Below are 17,249 nucleotides of genomic sequence, written 5' to 3' on the forward strand. Positions count from 1 at the left end.
TGAGGATCGCCGATCTTCTCATCCAGAGCAATTAAGTTGTAGGATCAACTTGCTCTACAACTCACCGTGTCTAAGGTATCTTTCTATTACAGTGTTACACTCCCCGAGTACTCAGCTCAGCATGGCACCGGTTCCGGACCTCGCCGTAGTTGTCTGCCACGGCTCTTACCACACCCCCGCCCCGTACGGCCCGCTGCTGGAGGCTATGCAGACCAGAGGTATCGCGGCCTGTTGCCCTCGGCTCCCGACCGCCGACCTGGCGAAACTCAATGTCGGCGACGTCAACAACCCCGACTTCGACCGGGAACCTCCCCCCGGCGGGTATCCCCAGGGGGAGGAGGACACCGAAGCTGTGCTTGAGGTTCTCAGACCCCTGGTGGAAGCCGGAAAGGAGGTCCTTCTCGTCGGCCACTCCTCCGGCGGCTGGACGGCCACGCAGGTGGCGCAGCCGGAGCTGCAGGCCAAGGTTCGCAAGGCCAAGGGGCTTGCTGGAGGTGTGATTGGCGTTTTCTACGCGGGCGCCTTTGTGATCCCCGTCGGCGAGTCAATCTCCAGCTTTTTCCAGCCCAAAGACGGCAGCTTTGTGACGCCGCCGTTCGTGACTTTTCATGTAAGTACCTACCTAATACATCTATCCGAAACCTCACGGAGCACAGTCTACAGACCGCTAACAAGCATGCCAGAAACACGGCCCCGCCGGACTCGGTACAATCGTCAATGCCGAGAAGTTTCTCTTCAACGACCTCGACGAAGCCACGGCGAAGAAGTGGGCAGCTACGTTGACTGCTTCTCCTATTTTGACCACCAAACTTACCAACGACGCCTACTCGGCACTTCCTTGCGCCTACTTGGTCCTGGACGGAGACTTGACACTGCCCCGTGAGTATCAGGAGGGCATGGCCAGTCTTTTGACCCTGAAGAATGCCAATTCTTCCATCTACCACTGCCCGGCTGGCCACTCGCCCCATCTCAGCTGGACTGGAGGGATGGTGGACACGATTTGCAACTTTATAGAGAGAATCAAGGCCCAGTGATTTGATTCTGAGCGTGCTACAGGTACATGTACGGGGTTTGAGAGACAAAATCAGAGAAAACACGACTTTAGGATAATATTTGGGAGATGTGCTCTTCAATAAGCCAGTACAGAAGGTCTATGTATCATGTGACGCTCTGGGATAGGAGCGGCTTGGTAAATCATCCGTTTCCTGAAACCCGGTCACACAACCTGAATGATCCCTGATTCCGTGGTTCGCACCTCGAGATGGGATGTGTCTAGAGACCCCCCGCAGCAACAACATTGGCTTTCCCGTTCCGGAAGAAGATAGCCGCCAGTAGGCTAGCGGCCGCGCCGACATAGACGACGACAAACGCCTTCCGCCACGAGTCAACGATGATGTCCAAGGTCAGCGTACGCATGGCGGGCGATAAGGTATTGAGGAGGTGGTTCGATGCGCCAGCAACGAGCTGAGAGATCTGGAGACGCGGGAGACCCAGTGCCGATTCGAGATTGTTGACGGCCGTGTTGACGAAGACGGCACCGCTGATGGAGAGACCGAGGGTCATGCCTCCGAGTTGAGCTGTACGGTAAGGTATGGAGCGGTCAGTAAAGGGGGTGACCGAGAAGGAGCGAACGGAAGTAACGCGGCGACTTACAAATCAACATCAGGGCAATGCCGTTCGGAGCTTCCTCCGCTGGAACAACGGACTGTATGACCGCAAAGGAGGACTGGGTGTAGGCCCCCGTACTCAGTCCCAGAAACAACTCGATTACGTAGAAGATGCCCACGGAAGTCCCACGCTCGACGTAGTGTGCTGTTAACAGGTTGTTAGCAAGCCAGGACGCGGTCTGCTTGGACTGAAAGCCCCCAACTTACCCATAAGCGCAGAGGTGACCAGAGCAACCAAGCTTCCGACCAGGTACAACGGTTTGTACCAACCGTACTTTGACAAGAACCATCCACTCAGGGGCATAGCCGTGATGAGCACGCAGATGTACGGCAGCAGGCGGACGGCTGTGTAGATCGCCGAATCACCCCGGGTGAACTGAAAGTACAACGGGATGTAGTACACCGAGGTGTAAGCGACGCACGCTACCGACGCGCACGCCACGAACAACAGCACGGGCATTCTCTGTCGAAGGAGATGCACAGGACACAGACGCTGCTCCTTGGTTGTCAAGAGACTGAGGGACTGCTGGAGACCAAAGACGACCCAGAGCACACCAGACACGACAAAGAGAGCTATGCTGGCGCCGCTGTTCCAGGCCCAGTCCACGCCGCCAAAGTTGATGGCAATGACAAGCGTCACCATGGCGCCAACGCTGAGAACGATGCCAGCCCAGTCTAGCATCACAATCTTCTGCCATTGCGTACTGCCGGGCATGGCGGCCGTGGACGGAATCACCAGGAGGTAGGCCGGCAGGAGGACGGCGCCAAAGAGCAGGTTGATGTAGAACCCCCAGCGCCAGTTCCACAGGGCGAAGCCGCCGCCGACCACGGGGCCGAGAACGGTGCCGAGACCCCAGACGAGGCCGCTTTGACTGGTCAGTACGGAAAGAGTATTGAAGGGGTGTAAGAGATCAATGACGGTAACATACGTGTAGCTAAGATACTGCGGCCGTTCCTTGGCGGTGGTGTGCATCGACAGCAGCGCCAGCAGGCCGTAGTATATCCCGTTGCCGCCCGCGCCGGCGAGCACACGGCCAACAATTTCGGCCTCCATGTCTGGAGCCGCGCCGCACAGAGCAGATGCAGCCAGGAAGATGACAAACGAGACAATGTAGACCCATTTTGGGTTGTAGATGGCGTAGAGCTTGCCCATCGGGAGGATGACGGCCAAGCCGCCGATCATGAACCTGGATTTGGTTGGAAGTGTAAGTACAACGCAAGTTCGAGGGACAATATTCGCTGGTAGTAGTAGTTGCGTACCCGACAGAGAGCCATGGGAGCTTCTCGGTACCCTTAAGATCGTTGACAATGACCTGTGTGCGGTGCGGGAGCGGTCAGATTCAACCGAGGCTCAACATCTTTGCCTCCCTTCGACTACCGGGGCAATGCGTACAGGAATAATATTGGCAACAACCGTATTGTCAAGCGCGTAGACGAAGATGGCAGTAAGGGTGCTAACGACGAAGGCAAACCACTAAGCCAAGCATTCATCTTGTCAGAGCCAGGTGCCATCCAATATCCGAGGACGCGAGGACGCTTATCATAGCCATCGGGAGTCACGCACACGAAAGCCAGTCAAGGCCCTCTTCTCGTCCTGATGACTGTTAAGCTCAGGGTCATTCTTCGGGTTAGCCTTCTCGGCATCGAGCCGAGTGGTGGAGGCTTCGGTGCAGCTAGACTCCATCAGGGGGTGGGTAAACATAACACTAGTGTAAACACTGCGAAAAGGGGGAAAGGCTAGTGGTTCCTCTTGACAAAAAGGAGAACGTACATTGTGACAAAACGAAGTTCAAAAGACAGCAATCAACCATTTATTATCACCAGCTCTACAGTAGGAGACCCCTTACAAGGGACAAACTTGAAGATGACTAAACCATCAACATTCGAAAGTGGGGGAAAAAGGTTTTTCCCCCATTTGGCCCCCATGATTTTTAAGCAGCGCTGAGGTTATTCAGATCGCCGCCTGCAAGAGTGCAAGTGATTGGTGCCAAGACTGCAAGAAGCAGGAACACCTTCCAACCAAGTGACGATGAACCAAGATATGTTTGCTTGCCTCGCTCCTGCTTACATATTAAACCGCATCTGTAACTGAAATTGCGGTCATCGATTGTGTTCAAAGTTCAACCAGGAGTCATACTACGATATGGCGCAACAAACCCGTGTGGCCGTTGTCACAGGCGTGGTGAGTCCCGCCTACGGACCTAACCTCTAACAGCACCTTCCCGAACTCAAAGTAAAGAACCCGACCTAACGACAATCCAGAATCGCGGCATCGGCCTAGCCATCCTGCGCAGCTTAGCCTCAGGCTACGCTGGCCCCCAGCCTCTGGTAGTCTACGCCAGCACCCGCGCTGGCACTCTCCCAGAGGACATCGCAGCCCAATGCCAACCCCACGTGCAAATCATCCCCGTCCAGCTCTCTCTCCGCGACCCGAGTTCCATCGACGCCCTCGCCTCTCGCGTCGCCCGTGATCAAGCCTCTGCCGGCGGCCGCGGCGAAGGAGTAGTAGACGTGCTCATCAACAACGCCGGCGTCTATTACTACCGGGAATTCATCCCTACCTCCGAGCGGCACGACACGCTCGAGACCAACTACCACGGCACGCTGCGCATGTGCCTCGCCTTCCTGCCCCTGCTGCGCAATCCGGGCGGCCGCATCGTCAACCTGTCCTCACAGACGGGACGGCTGCGGTGGTTTGCGCCGTGGCTGCGCCCGAGGTTTCTTGATCCGGATTTGACGCTTGACAAGCTGGACGCGCTGGTGCGAGAGTATGATGCCGCGGCCGCTCGGCCAGGTGATGAGGTCAAGGCTGGGTGGCCGCCCATGGCGTATGCGGTTAGTAAAGCGGCGGTCAATGCTTTCACGCGCATCCTGGCGAGAGAGAATCCGGGGTTGAGGATTAATAGTTGCTGTCCTGGCTGGGTCGCGACGGAGCTTGGGGCACAGGCCGGGCCGCCGCCTAAGACGCCTGAGGAGGGCGCGCGGATTCCGCTGCATTTGGCTTTTGGGGAGATTGGCGAGACGAGTGGAAGGTACTGGGCCAATGACTCGACGAATGATACTGGCATCGGCAAGGTGCAAGAGCCATGATTGGTATTTTGGTATCAGGAGCATAGGGCGAACCTTCAAGACACTGCGTTAATTGGTATGCTAGAAGGATTCACATATTGTGAACCATGGCAACTACGTACCTGCGCGCTGTCTGAATTATCGGTCCCGAAGCAGCTTGCTGGCCCTGTCAAAAGCATCACACACCACTCTCCTCATCTCGTCCGTCATCTTGATGCCGTCTACATCTCCAGCAGCAGCCCAGATGTATTCAGAATGCTCCTCTGCACACAACTTGACCTCATCTTCCGAGCAGGTGATCAGATAGTTCAGCTGCAAAGTCTGCTTCGTGGTAGTCCGTCCCTCAACCTGCTTTACCGTGGTGTACGGCATCGGCACCAGTTCGGTGAGAAACGCCTTGACGGCCAACCCTGTCTCTTCAAGTACCTCTCGAACGACGGCGTGCTTGACCGTGGCATCCTGTGCCTCTACCTTGCCGCCCGGAATCTCAAAGACGCCAGGATAGAATGTCTCGTGGTCAGCTCGCTTCAGGAGCAGAAGCCTCGGGCCAGAACCGTCTTGAGGATGGGCACCATTCTTGAAGATGGCAGCTCCAACCACGAGCGTGTCGTATCTGCTTCCGCTTGCAGACTTCTTTTGCTCAAGAAGCGCTTCGCGAGATGAGGTTAACAACGAGATTTCTATCGCAGGGTCGACCGGAATCTCATAGACTGCAAACTGTTGAAATTGCGGGGCCATATTGTCGGCAACTGTTTCTGTTATCAAGGTGCGTGTACCAACGTGAACGTTGTTTCTCGGTCTGTCGCTGCCGATCAAACGTCGCCAAGCGTTGGTCACCGCAGGATTCCAGAGCCCGAGGACAATGGCGATCGACCTCACTGAAGGATGTGAACAGGTACTACCCGCAGGAGCATGCGAAATTCCAAAATCTAGATCTGCGATTGCTTGAGTATATGTGCAATCTTCAACCGTGAAAAGAGTGTCAACGTTCTAAGGGGTGAGTCAGGTAACGTGAAGCTTCACCTGCACAGCCCCTCGCCTCAAGATTGTTGGGGTTTGTACTAGGCAATTGATCCGCGCGCACTAGTCCTTTCTTCCGGGCGCACTAGTGTGGTGTTAAGTGTGGTGTGTAGGTGGGAGTATAATAGAGAAAAGGTGGGTATGGTGGGTTGTGTGTCTAGATCGGGATGAGTGGGGCTGTTGATTCGTGGATCTCGATCTCCAGGCATTGTGGGACGTTGTTGCTTTTTGTGTGGCCTTCGTTTCGCGAATCGCGTAAGAGACACAGTGTGGAAACGGGATGATACTAGTATTCTGACATTGTTGTTTAGTCATTTGTTGACAATTGCCTGAATTGGGCCTGCGCGTTCCATCCATCGTCACACTTTCACTTTCAAAAGCCCCCACGCCTCACTACATTCGTGACATTAGCGGCACGAATATGTCCAAGTTTGGAAATAAGTCACGGGCATCTCATGAGATATTCACTTGTACTTGAATACTACCTTTTTGATCAATTGCGAGCCATTCCTCTTCCAAACCAAAACACAACAGGCCGCTAAACGCGTCAGAGCGTGCCACGATTATATCCGCTTCGGCTACACTACAACCCCCGGAGAGGCAATGGGCAAATACATACAAGGCAGCGTAGGTATCACTCAAGGCGGCCCTTAGTTCGAGTCAAGCTGACAATGCAATGCTTAGGGTCGGGTGCCCGGCCTACGTGCGCCTCTGGCCTCGTTGCCGAGTGCCGTCAACGCGCCAATCCAACCAACCGCTGCGGCGCGTCCCGGCTTCTTGGCCGCCAGGCCAGGAGAATATGCCCCTGGCAGTTTCTGGCTAGGCCTCAAGCAAGAAGCGCAAGGCAGCCGAGGTTGACGAGGAAGACGACGTAGAACTCGCTGACCTGGACGACTTTAATCCAAGCGACTGGATCGTCAACAAGGACTGCGACCAAGTCCGCCGGCTGATCAACCGCTTCCTCGACTTGGGCACCATGACCAAGACGGCCTTTGCGCGTGAGATTGGCGTCAGTCTCAGCTCTCTCAGCGGCTTCCTCGGCGCCAACGGCCCAACCGCCGGCTCGCGGTCTGCCGCGTACAGCGCCGCGTGGGAGTACTTCCGCAAGCGCGAGATGTCCGGCATGGAGATGCCCGCCAAGAAGCAAAAGACTACCGACGCCCACGCCGAGATGGAGGGGCCCACCAAGCCAGCAGCCGGCAAGAAAACCAAAGCGCCGGCCGGCCCCGTCGACGTGAGCGACATTTATCTCGAGGGCGAGGAAGACGACGACGTGCTCTGCTTTGACACGGCCGACGAGATCCGCAGGAAATCACGGTCTACCTGAAGCGGCTGGGCATGACGCAGGCGTTGTTATGCCGGCAAATCTACGCCGAGTGCAAGGGCCCCGAGCGCCCGGAACGGTGCTTCCAAGCCTCGCAGCTAGCCCAGTTCCGCAAGGCCAAGGGCCCACTGAATGGCGCCAGAAAGCCTATCTTTTATGGTGCTTACGTCTTTTTTGAGAAGCTGCGCATCAAGGAGGGCAAGCCCAAGAGCAAGCACCGCCAGGATATGGAACTCATTTGGCAGGGTGAGGGGTTGCCTAGGGAAAGAGATATTGGCAGGCAAAAGTGAGTTGTTTCTGATTTTCCTGCTCTTTGGAGTTCTGGCCCGATATGTTTCGGGGCCTATCATTCTTATTGTCAAAATTCTAACTGTTTACCACAACCAGAGTCTGGGTCCCCGCCGCACGAATTAGGCAGATCACTTACCCGACGGGACTAGGAGCCCAGGACCGCTTGCGACTGCCTCGCTCCGGCTTGAAATTCGTAGACAGCTGCTCTTACCAAGCGAACAAGGATTTTCGAGCTGCTGGCCTTTTCCAACCGCTTAATTGAAGAGAGCCGTCGAGAAACTGATGATAGCCGCTTGCCCCTTCAACCGCAAACTTTCGGTTCTGGGGAATGGGGCTGTGCCGCTAAAGGCCTATCGCCAATATGAGGATACAAGCGGGCCGGGCAAAGTCAGCCAGTTGCGGCAAAGGGGGCTTGGGTTGGTTGGTTACACTGCCGCGAGATTCGCCCAATACGTGTCTTGGACATTGCACGAGCCTTGCGAGGGGATCCAGAGTGGGGTTTCAATGAGCTAACAATCTTTGAGAGATCAGGGAAATGCCCACGTCTGTTAGGACAACACCGGCTTGACGGCCCTGGGACTGCCCAAGCCCTTCCCATTGCAAGCTGAAGGCCAACTTCAACTCGTGCCGGAACGATGGCGCCTCCTGATGCTCCTAGCACTCATCTCTCAGCTCCAGCGCCAGCTTCGAGCGGAAATGTGCAATATCAACTAGAAATCATGTCCGTCGTAAGGACGGTTTCGGCACTTGGAGTTGGGGGGCTGAAGATGATCCAAATGAGCGGCGTCGACATTCACACCATCGCCTGTCTGGAAGCTCTTGGAGAAATAACGCCAGCGTCCAGCGAATTCCGTACTAAGGTTCAACAAACCCGCGCTACCCAGCGATCCAAGAGATGGCTTCTCCATGCCCTCGTCGAATATGGCTCGGGAACGAACGCTGTGGTGGACCAGCTTCTGACCGTTCGCGCTGGCGAGAACATCCTGTCGTTGCTGGTTGCCCTGTGCTCCGTCCTCGATGACGGGGCCATTGAAGCGCTTTCCGTCCTATACGACAGACTCAAGATCCTGCCCAAGAGCATTCCAAGCATCAGCCAGCTCCAGAGGGTGCGCCAAGTCTGTTTGCCTCTGACAAGGATGATGGACTTCAAGGACCGCGTCCTCTGGGCCCATCAACACATACTCGAGTCTGCCTTTGCGCAGAGACCGGATTTCGTGCCTACAGAAGCCGTGCCTGGGAGTAAAGCAATTGCAGAGCTGGTTATTTCTCTCAAAAGTATCTGCACAGGGGAGCCCCCAACTTCCAGGCTCATCTACTACGGCATGACTGGTGCAGCCTAGGTCATCGCCTATAGCAGAGAAGTTCTGGGCCTAGGCGTCTGCATCGTCGGCGCGGACGACGCCATTATCCCCATGAACTGCAGCTACGAGACTGCCTCGGTCGTCGTGCTCCCAACCCACAATGGCGGGGAGGCAGAGAGATTGCAACATCTGGAAGCTCCGACAGACATTATTGTTCTGTCCAGGGACCAACAGAAGATAGATGCCATGAGCTGGTATGTGACTTGTGGAGAAGGCGGCAGCGACTTCTTTCAGGTAATGGCTGGATGGAACGTCCGGGACCGCCTGGAGCTCGGCAATTTGACTTTCTCGATAGCAAAGGAGTATGTCGAACACCGTATACATACGGGCGACAGGGCCTATGCCCTCAAAGGAACTCTATACTACGCCCTTAGCCTCGAAGACACCCTCCAAAACCTCCGCGTCATTCTTGGACTGCTGGGCTTACCGGGTCCTCTCAGCTTCATACCAGATTGGGAGGAAGAGCACTTCACCGAAAGCGATCCCAACGAGAGGGACAGCCGGCTGGTGCTCAAACTCTTCTCCAGAATGGAGCAGGATTGGGGAAACCCAGCCTTCTGCCACAAATGTCCGGGAGTTCCGCGCTTCCGACCTGAAGAACTCAGCAGTTTTCCCAACTTCTGCGTTCCCTGCAAGCTCCGGGACGCTGTCCTTGGAATTGCATATCGCGCCTCTTGCCTAGCATTCACCGACTGGGCCGCACACAACAGGCACATGTCGCTAAGACGGGGGCTAGGGGCCTTTCGCTACTTCACTCTTCACGATAGCGCTATCAAACGTATTACTCTCAACGAGGAGGTACTTCTCGAGGAGCTTATGACGGTTCTATCAGGCACCCACAACGCGTTGGACAGGATGTACTGTGTCAAGAAGAAGTTCATAGGGGTGGACTTGGACGGTGTACTTCTGCTTAACCGCCGAGCCGTCGAACCGAACCTCGAGCCCGGACCCATCTTCATCATCCGAGAGGGAGAGTTCTCCCTCAATGGTGAACGCAGGCAGTATATTGAACAATCGCGTTGGTACGCAAATATCAGCACGGCTCCTCCGTATGATTTCATGTCAGACCCAGGCGACGATCACGAGCCAGTAGAGATGGGCATGCGCACAGTGACAGCAGAAGCGCGCAACTGGGAAAAGGAGTGACCACGTATGCGCTCATCTTTATCAGTCGAAGCCTCCCTGACGCCCAGTGCGATTCGCTTGAGTTACGTCGTCAAGGTGCAATATCCCCTGGCCCAGGCCGGATGCTCTGATGACGGGGGCAGAAACAGTGGCATCGGGACGACGCATAGCCTCGTTGGGATAGGAGACATTCTAAACAATGTTCAAATGCTTAGGGTCACGGCTCCCTGTCCACACCCTCCTGACGCGCCTTTCCGCGTTAGGGTCCACACATTCGACGCACCCGGTGGAAAAAGAATTGTATGGGGAAAGGATAGGTATGGTTTTCTGTGGAGAGCCTCTGGCATACCAGATGACGATGAAACTTGCTATGAGCCGCGCGGCCTACCCTCCCTTTCCATTGACTCCCTCGTCGTCTTCGTTACGCTACACGATGTAGGCTACGATGCCGTTGCGCAATGGCTCGCGGTCGTCAACTCACGGGCTTGGGAGGAAGCCGACAAAATGGGGAGGATTTGCATCCTGCAACGAGGCTGTTGCTTGCCCTGCACTGCCAAGCAAGCCAGGGAATGGATCACGGTAGAGGACAGGTTGTCCCTTTCAATTCTTACACCAGATCGTGTAAGAAGACGCATTAGGATCATCGCATTTCCGGCATGAAATTCGGGGCTTGAGGGACTGCTATACCTGCTGTTAGCAAAGCCCTCATCTCCCGGTTAGTTAGGAACTTACGATGTTTTTCTGTTGGAAGGGATTCTAATCTTGTTTCATGTAGTAACGTTATATAGAACTGACTCGGCTTAAGTTTTTTGCTTGAAATATGCGAACTCCTCGAGCTCTAAAGCTGATGCTTTTCCCGCCCTTTCCGCGGTTAGTTCTCCTGCAATGACTGTTATTTCCAGTGTGGTGAGATCAATCATGGATATCTCTATAGTACTGCCTATCATGCTAAAGCACATCATTCTATGGGTATTTTGCTCTGACTCATGGAAGCGCCACGAAGCCATGCACGAGTGACGAGACCCGCCCGTGCCTGCTCTAGTGCTGGCAATACCATACACCATATTTCCGAGGGCCATGTCTATGTCCCAAGCTCATCAGTCATCAGCTCAGTATTCCCCCTTTTTCTTTTCCTTTGGTTCCATCACTTAATCCCGATCAGCGCGCTCAGACATCTTCAACCCACTCCCCAGATCGGCCTCAATCCCGTGTTCATTGACGACCACATCGCTGTTGGACCGTTCAGACGTCGTGGCCTTCTCCTCTTCATCCCGTGCCTGGCGGCCGCCGCCAATCCGAGACACCGTGTCGACGAGCCCATATCGCCTGGCGTACTCCTCGATCTCTGCGGGCTGGAGATGCGGCAGCTCCTCGGCGGCCTTGACGTACGAGATTTTCTCAACGTGGCCCTTGGCAAAGATGATATCAATCTCCTCGAGCGAGCGGCGGGCCGTCTCCGGGTAGAAGAACCAGATGATGGGGATGAAGCACGCGTTGACGGCGGCAAAGAAGAGGTAGGTTCCCCAGCCAATGTTGTGCACCATGATCGGCGTGACCATGACGACAAGGAAGTTGAACATCCAGTTCACGCAGGTGCTGGTAGCATTGGCTTTGCCTCTTGTCTTGACCGGGTTGACCTCGGCAGGATACAGCCACGGCAGGGGGAGCCAGGTCGCACCGAAGAAGGCGATGTAGGTAAACAGTCCAACTGCAGCACCCCGGGCCGCCGATGCCGTTCCAGGGATGAGGCAGGAAAACGTTATCACCATACTCAAGCATTGCCCGACAGACCCGATCAGGAAGAGCTTCCGCCTGCCAACCCGTTCAATAACGAACCAGGAGGTGGTAGCAAAGATCGAGTAGACGATCATGTTGACGCCACCGAGGAGCATACTCATGTTGTGATCCTCCCCGATGGACTGCTCGAACAAAAGCGGAAAGAAGTAAATGACGCTGTTGCACCCCCCTATTTGCTGCATCAATTGCGAAGAAGAGCCCAGCAGCATGCGTCGGAGGTGCTGCGTCTTGCCCCCAGTGAACAGGGCCTTGATAGGGGTGCTCTTCTGGCCGTAGCCGCCGGCGGCGCGGAGGGAGTCCATGATGACGTTGCGCTCAAGGGCGGTCTCTTCACTGTCTATTTCATAGCCTCGGAGCGCCGAGATGACTCTGTCGGCATCCTCGACACGTTGGTGGCTCAACAGCCATCTTGGGGATTCGGGGAGGAAGATCATCGGAACGACGATAAAGATGGCAAAGACGACTTGAAACGCGATGGGGAAGCGCCAGACAAGGTCATCCGGGCCATAAGATGCGCCGTAGTCGATCCAATACGCAATCAGGGTTCCGAATGCAATGACGCCCCCTTCTATGCAGATGAGAAGGCCTCGGTTCGACGTTTTGCTGCATTCGGCTGGGCTCGGGCGTTAGTCTTGTCTTGACAATGCGGTTTCGAGCTGCTTACCTTGATAAGTAGGGATGGTCGAAGTGTTGATACCGTTTCCGACCCCCATGACGACTCTTCCCACGATCAACTGAGCCAAGGGCGTCGCCCAGTGCATAGCCGTGATCTGGATAATGACGCCGAGGAGCATGATGATGGCTCCCAGAATGATGGCCCTCCGTCGCCCGAGAAGATCGCCAATGCCGAGAATGAGCATAGCCCCCGCTAGACATCCCAGCTCGTAGACGGCGGTTACAAACCCCTGCATCGTCGAGTTGTCTTTTGTTTCCTGAAACATGTTGTTGAAGGCCGGGGCGGTGATGATGCCGCTCATGACTCTGCAACGGTGGCTTAGTGGTGTTACCAGTATATGGAAAGGCGGCAGTTGACATACCCTTGATCGTATCCGAAGAGGAGGAAGCCTGTTGTCGCTACAGTCGAGACCATTAGTGAGAGGGGCCGGCCTGAGAGGCCCATGAACCTTGGAGGGGCCATCTTGGACGACGACAATGGTCTGGCCAGTGAGTACGAGTCCTGTTCCTGTGGATGGCAACACGACGGGTGGGCAGACGCTTTCCCTTATATACTCTGACCAACATCAAGCAGGAGACCCCGGGCAAGGACGGATGGGGCGTTAATGTGGGACTCTCACTGTTGCCCACAGCGCCAGCAGACCCTTGGGATCAGGAACAGATGGGGAAGGTGCCCTGAACCAGTGTCAGCCACCGTGGAGAACACAAGACTAGCGGTGGACAGATGAGATGCGACGCTGGCGTGTAGCCGGTCGTAATGTAGAGAGTGTAGATTGGGCTGGACATCCATGTTGCTGCAAGACGAAAAGACCGCGCCATGAGACGATCTGTTTCCGATGGCGTGTTCCAGATATGCGGCGAATCTTGGATGCAGGATAGGGATCTTCACGCAAAGAAGGCAAAGATCCTTGTTAAGTGCAGTGGAACGATGCTATCATAGGCCAGCCGCACGCAAGTATGCCCTTCGTCAGACCCTCTTGCGGCCCGGATGGCCCACCTGACCGCGGTGGACATGAAGTCATCAGTGGATGCGTTGAAAAACTGGTACCAAGTGCCGACTTGCCAAGTCGGCACAGAAGACGGCCATTGATTTAGTGCGAAGGCGAATGTATCTAAGTGAATTCACGACCAGAAAAACTGTGAGAACCGAAGACGCAACCGCTGTGGTGCGACGTTGAGAGTTTCCTGGTAGGATTCCCCCGCAGTTGCCCTTCCAACCCAACTCGAAATCGCGGGGAAGACGGGAATCCATAGGGCGACAGAAAGTTCCGATGTTATTCCCGTCTGCAAACCCTTCGCAGTGGCAGGAGCCGGCAAAGAAGGCAAGATTCCCTCTTCAAGCTGGCAGGGCAGTGGAGAATGGCACCGTTCCTTCCCCCACACCTCGGTGGGCTGAATGTCGTCACCTCTGTGCACACCGCGCCTTGTGGAGCTCACCGTCTCCAGCTAAGGGTCTTGCGGGCGTGTTTTATCAACCAACGACCCGACGACTCACCTCAACGGTTAGTCATCCCTCAAAACAACAATCGCGTGTCCCACCCTTTGGCAGAAAGTCGACAGTGCGATGCTCATCGTCTGGTTTCTATTACTATTGCCAAGGTTAAGTTGCGTTAGCATGTGAATGCGCATTGCATGTACAGCAACAGCAGCTGGTCGGGAATTTGCAACCCTTCCATGCTTTGAGGCCGCCGAATCCGCATATGTAAGTGTATTGCTATGTTCCATCCATTTGCTCAACAACAAATTGCTAAGCACAACATCTGGGTTACAGTCAAACCTGCAATTAACGATTGGTCCTCACACAGCCGATTTGATCGTTAATCCCAAGCTATCCTTAATCCCAGGGGACCCACTATTTTCCCAGAATGAAAGGCAAGATGCTCTGAATATAGCAAAGTCTACATGTAACTACTTCTCTGTATGTAGATGAGTGTATATAAGACTGCAGTAGATTTGAAGTTGTTAGATTCGCTGGAAAAGGGAGTATTCAGTATGGGTGGAAATAGGTGCCTCAGTTTGGCGGGAAAATGGGGGTTCTGGAATGGCCAGTCAGTGCTAGAAAATAACGATATTTGAACACTGAAACTTCCATTTGTATGTATTACTAAGCGGAAGTTCAATCGTCATATCGGATAAGCCAGGGAATATCGAATTAGTATGGGATTTTCATCGGTAACTCGATAATCTATCGCTAATTGGAGGATATCATTAATCCTCTAATCGTTAATTGCAGGTTTGACTGTAGGTCGCATTGTTCAATCCTTCGAAATGTGAAAGATGATAAGATCTGCTCGGCCACATGGAGCCTCGGCTGGCACCTCGGCAGTGGCTTGATGATCCCTGCAACGAGCAGATCGCGCCGAGCAAGCCCTCGGCATGATGCGCAGCATTCTGGTCAACTTTTGCAAAATCCAATCAAAAACCAAACACAGGTTCACAACGTTGCCGGTTCAGAGATGCCGCAGTACATTTACAAACCTCCATCTGGCATCGAGGCTCTCCTCGAATGTGCCTTCGACAGGAGAAACAGAGAAGAAACTTGTGTCTGACTCGCCGACGACTTTTAGCGCGACGTTTACCGAGACCAGCCGGTTCCGGCGCTAGAATGGCCCCACCAGCCAAGGCCGTTCGGTCCGTCTCCGGGCAGGTCCCTGCGGCCGGGTGGAGCCCGGTATCCGCTCAGGACCCTGAGTAGTCGCGGGTTTCTGCCGCAATGCCCGCCGCTGTGGCAAGCCGCTACTTGCCCCTGGCGATCCTGTTGAGCCTGTGTAGCTCAACGGTGCCACCTATCTCGATAAACACTGGCACGGCAGCACCGGTGGCGGCCTCTGCAGCCCGGCTTCCATGACCGATGCCGTCTTTCCGAATAGAGGATCCACAGAACGGGAAATGAGACTACTTGGGAACAATTTGGGATCCGATAATCAGTAAATATTGCGGACAGCCTTTCCACAGGATGGCTCGATCCGTTGAGCGTTATACCGAGCACTCGCCTCGTCTCAGGCCTTAAACTGACGTCAAATACGTTGTCTCTTTGTGCTGCAAGAGAAGTGCGCTATGTACAAGTACCTGTGTACTCTGATCTCGACCGGCACGAGGCCTCCTCCCACAAGCTCATCCAGGCACGGCATATTCTTTGGGACCTTCTGTGCAAAACAAAACCACGACCGAGCGATGATCAAGCCCAAGTCTTGCCTTCTCAGTCTCACAGATCCGTTTCAGAGCAGCCAACGCCGCAGCTCCGCAAGGCCCTGCCTTGATTCCCAGCTGTGCTGATTCCTGAACTGCGTTGTGTGACTCCTTATCACTCACAACAACACTACCGTCGACCCCTGTTGCGAGTACTGGCCATGCTGTGGTGGACAGCGTCCCGCAGTTCATGCCATTCATGATGCTGTCTCCCGTAGCCACGGTTGTCATCTTTCCGTTCTCGAGTGACGCCTTCAGACATGCAGCGGTATCTGGCTCGACAGCAAGCACGGTAGCTGCAGGCACACCGTTCTGCTCCCTGACAGCACTCTTGAAGTGCTGCGTGACCGCTTGACCGATCGAGCCGCATCCAACCGGAACGATGGCATGTGTAGCAGGCTTTCCGCCCGTCGCATCAAGAACCTGTTCGTCCGTCTCGTCCAGCATGGTTTGGTAGCCTTCAACAACCCACTTATACCAGACTTAGCGGATGACGGACGTTTTCTGCTTCTTCACATGCAATTATGCAAGACTCACCTTCGGCACCTGTTCATTCCCCTCCCAGCTCGTATCAATCACCATCAGCCGCCCTTGTCCATTCCCAAGCTCCCTCTTCGCAGCCTCCAGCGCCGCTTCATAGCCCCCGCCCTCCACCACCCTCACCTCGGCCCCTTCGCCGCGGATCAATTCTCTGGTCGTGACGTGGACATGATCGGGCACGTAAACAATCGCCTTGACACCGATATAGCCCGCCATCCTAGCCACCGCCCGGCCCCAATTTCCTTCGGTGCAGGTGACGATTGTGAGGTCATTGCATTCTCCATCTGACCCGCCGCTGTGTTTACGGCTCGCTACCAGCTCCCTCAGGAAATGAATCGCATTCGACCCATGGCTGGTAAGCCTGGTAGTGCTGTCGTTGGAGCCAGGTAAGCTAACCCCAAGATGGGCGGCGACCGCGTTAGGGACGGCCCAGGACGCGCCAAGGATTTTGAACGAAGGGAGGCCGAAGCGGGAGGACTCGTCTTTGAGCAGCACGTGGGAGAGACCCAGCGAATCCGCGAGGGCGGGGAGGGAGCGCAGCGGTGAGGGGCCGTAGTCCGGGAGACTGCGATGCAGGGCTTGAACTGGGGAGAGGCCGAGAGGAGATTGTGAACCAGTGCCGGGTGTGTTTTGGAACCGCCAGGTTTTGGCCGCGGCGTTGATAAAGACTGGCGATGATGAGGGTGGTGGAGAGGCCATCGGTCCGAGTTGAGGGGCTCAGAGTAGGGAGGCAGGTGCCAGGTGAGTTGTCGTTGGGCTTCGTTGATACTAAGTACGTGAGTTCCTGGCGGCTAGTACTGACTTGAAGCGTAGAATGTGCAGGTAGACGATGTTTCTGAAAGCTGGCCAACCTTTGGGCTGGCGTGAAAAAAGACGCTGACACTTCGGCGTGCGGGGTTGCTTACTCGGCATGCCCGGGCCTGAGTTTTGGTCAGTCCGAGACTTCGGACTCGGGAACTTGAGAAGCATCGCCGGAGGAACGGCCTCAAAACTACTGGTAGAAAACTAAAGTACTAACTAGTAGGTAGGTACGTAGGCAGTCAGGTAGGTGGCTTAAATCAAAGTATAAGCGCAAGAACACTAATTGGGGTTCGTAAAAGGAACGCCGATATGAGGGCCAGTCTGAACTACATGTAGGCATCATCCTATTTTAACTCTTATGGCCGACTGTTTGATTACAATGAACATACT

The 17,249-nt window shown here is 54.9% G+C and overlaps 8 protein-coding genes across 8 annotated transcripts; 4 read left to right on the forward strand and 4 right to left on the reverse strand.

Moving 5' to 3' along the window:
- Positions 1 to 121: 121 nt before the first annotated feature.
- Positions 122 to 1,034, forward strand: N656DRAFT_701728 (alpha/beta-hydrolase; the record flags this gene model as incomplete). The annotated part of the gene is made up of 2 exons (XM_064810966.1): positions 122 to 610; positions 684 to 1,034. The coding sequence occupies 2 exons, from the start codon at positions 122 to 124 to the stop codon at positions 1,032 to 1,034; spliced, it is 840 nt and encodes a 279-aa protein (XP_064673664.1).
- Positions 1,035 to 1,272: 238 nt separating this feature from the next.
- N656DRAFT_744827 (MFS general substrate transporter) lies at positions 1,273 to 3,422 on the reverse strand (the record flags this gene model as incomplete). The annotated part of the gene is made up of 7 exons (XM_064812885.1): positions 3,232 to 3,422; positions 3,061 to 3,141; positions 2,928 to 2,980; positions 2,597 to 2,854; positions 1,875 to 2,533; positions 1,654 to 1,812; positions 1,273 to 1,577 (listed from the first exon to the last, which is right to left on the reverse strand). The coding sequence occupies exons 1-7, from the start codon at positions 3,367 to 3,369 to the stop codon at positions 1,273 to 1,275; spliced, it is 1,653 nt and encodes a 550-aa protein (XP_064673665.1). The 5' UTR covers positions 3,370 to 3,422.
- A 252-nt stretch (positions 3,423 to 3,674) lies between these two features.
- N656DRAFT_774287 (NAD(P)-binding protein) lies at positions 3,675 to 4,953 on the forward strand. Its single transcript, XM_064814235.1, has 2 exons — positions 3,675 to 3,849; positions 3,930 to 4,953. The coding sequence occupies exons 1-2, from the start codon at positions 3,811 to 3,813 to the stop codon at positions 4,755 to 4,757; spliced, it is 867 nt and encodes a 288-aa protein (XP_064673666.1). The 5' UTR covers positions 3,675 to 3,810; the 3' UTR covers positions 4,758 to 4,953.
- On the reverse strand, positions 4,875 to 6,113 carry N656DRAFT_786572 (uncharacterized protein; the record flags this gene model as incomplete). The annotated part of the gene is made up of 2 exons (XM_064816537.1): positions 4,875 to 5,446; positions 6,080 to 6,113. 2 exons carry the CDS (start codon positions 6,111 to 6,113, stop codon positions 4,875 to 4,877), a joined length of 606 nt encoding a protein of 201 aa, XP_064673667.1.
- Positions 6,114 to 6,732: 619 nt separating this feature from the next.
- Positions 6,733 to 7,633, forward strand: N656DRAFT_765118 (uncharacterized protein; the record flags this gene model as incomplete). Its single annotated transcript, XM_064813377.1, has 3 exons — positions 6,733 to 6,990; positions 7,065 to 7,366; positions 7,468 to 7,633. The coding sequence occupies 3 exons, from the start codon at positions 6,733 to 6,735 to the stop codon at positions 7,631 to 7,633; spliced, it is 726 nt and encodes a 241-aa protein (XP_064673668.1).
- Positions 7,634 to 8,006: 373 nt separating this feature from the next.
- N656DRAFT_794439 (uncharacterized protein) lies at positions 8,007 to 9,878 on the forward strand (the record flags this gene model as incomplete). Its single annotated transcript, XM_064817273.1, has 2 exons — positions 8,007 to 8,630; positions 8,712 to 9,878. 2 exons carry the CDS (start codon positions 8,007 to 8,009, stop codon positions 9,876 to 9,878), a joined length of 1,791 nt encoding a protein of 596 aa, XP_064673669.1.
- Positions 9,879 to 11,005: 1,127 nt separating this feature from the next.
- On the reverse strand, positions 11,006 to 12,792 carry N656DRAFT_700779 (general substrate transporter; the record flags this gene model as incomplete). Its single annotated transcript, XM_064810891.1, has 3 exons — positions 11,006 to 12,267; positions 12,319 to 12,635; positions 12,692 to 12,792. 3 exons carry the CDS (start codon positions 12,790 to 12,792, stop codon positions 11,006 to 11,008), a joined length of 1,680 nt encoding a protein of 559 aa, XP_064673670.1.
- Positions 12,793 to 15,344: 2,552 nt separating this feature from the next.
- On the reverse strand, positions 15,345 to 17,093 carry N656DRAFT_774292 (tryptophan synthase beta subunit-like PLP-dependent enzyme). The gene is made up of 2 exons (XM_064814236.1): positions 16,056 to 17,093; positions 15,345 to 15,989 (listed from the first exon to the last, which is right to left on the reverse strand). The coding sequence occupies exons 1-2, from the start codon at positions 16,755 to 16,757 to the stop codon at positions 15,444 to 15,446; spliced, it is 1,248 nt and encodes a 415-aa protein (XP_064673671.1). The 5' UTR covers positions 16,758 to 17,093; the 3' UTR covers positions 15,345 to 15,443.
- Between the last annotated feature and the right edge of the window lie 156 nt (positions 17,094 to 17,249).

Source organism: Canariomyces notabilis, assembly GCF_033297395.1.
Source record: "Canariomyces notabilis strain CBS 508.74 unplaced genomic scaffold N656scaffold_2, whole genome shotgun sequence".
Taxonomy (NCBI): domain Eukaryota; kingdom Fungi; phylum Ascomycota; class Sordariomycetes; order Sordariales; family Chaetomiaceae; genus Canariomyces; species Canariomyces notabilis.

Bases quoted from the DNA above. Each gene is read 5' to 3' on its own strand.
- N656DRAFT_774287 (XM_064814235.1), top strand. From the start codon at position 3,811: ATGGCGCAACAAACCCGTGTGGCCGTTGTCACAGGCGTG. The intron at 3,850-3,929 runs GTGAGTCCCGCC...ACGACAATCCAG, and splicing joins TGGCCGTTGTCACAGGCGTG to AATCGCGGCATCGGCCTAGC.
- N656DRAFT_774292 (XM_064814236.1), bottom strand. From the start codon at position 16,757: ATGGCCTCTCCACCACCCTCATCATCGCCAGTCTTTATCAACGCCGCG. The intron at 15,990-16,055 runs GTGAGTCTTGCA...GTCTGGTATAAG, and splicing joins GGAATGAACAGGTGCCGAAG to TGGGTTGTTGAAGGCTACCA.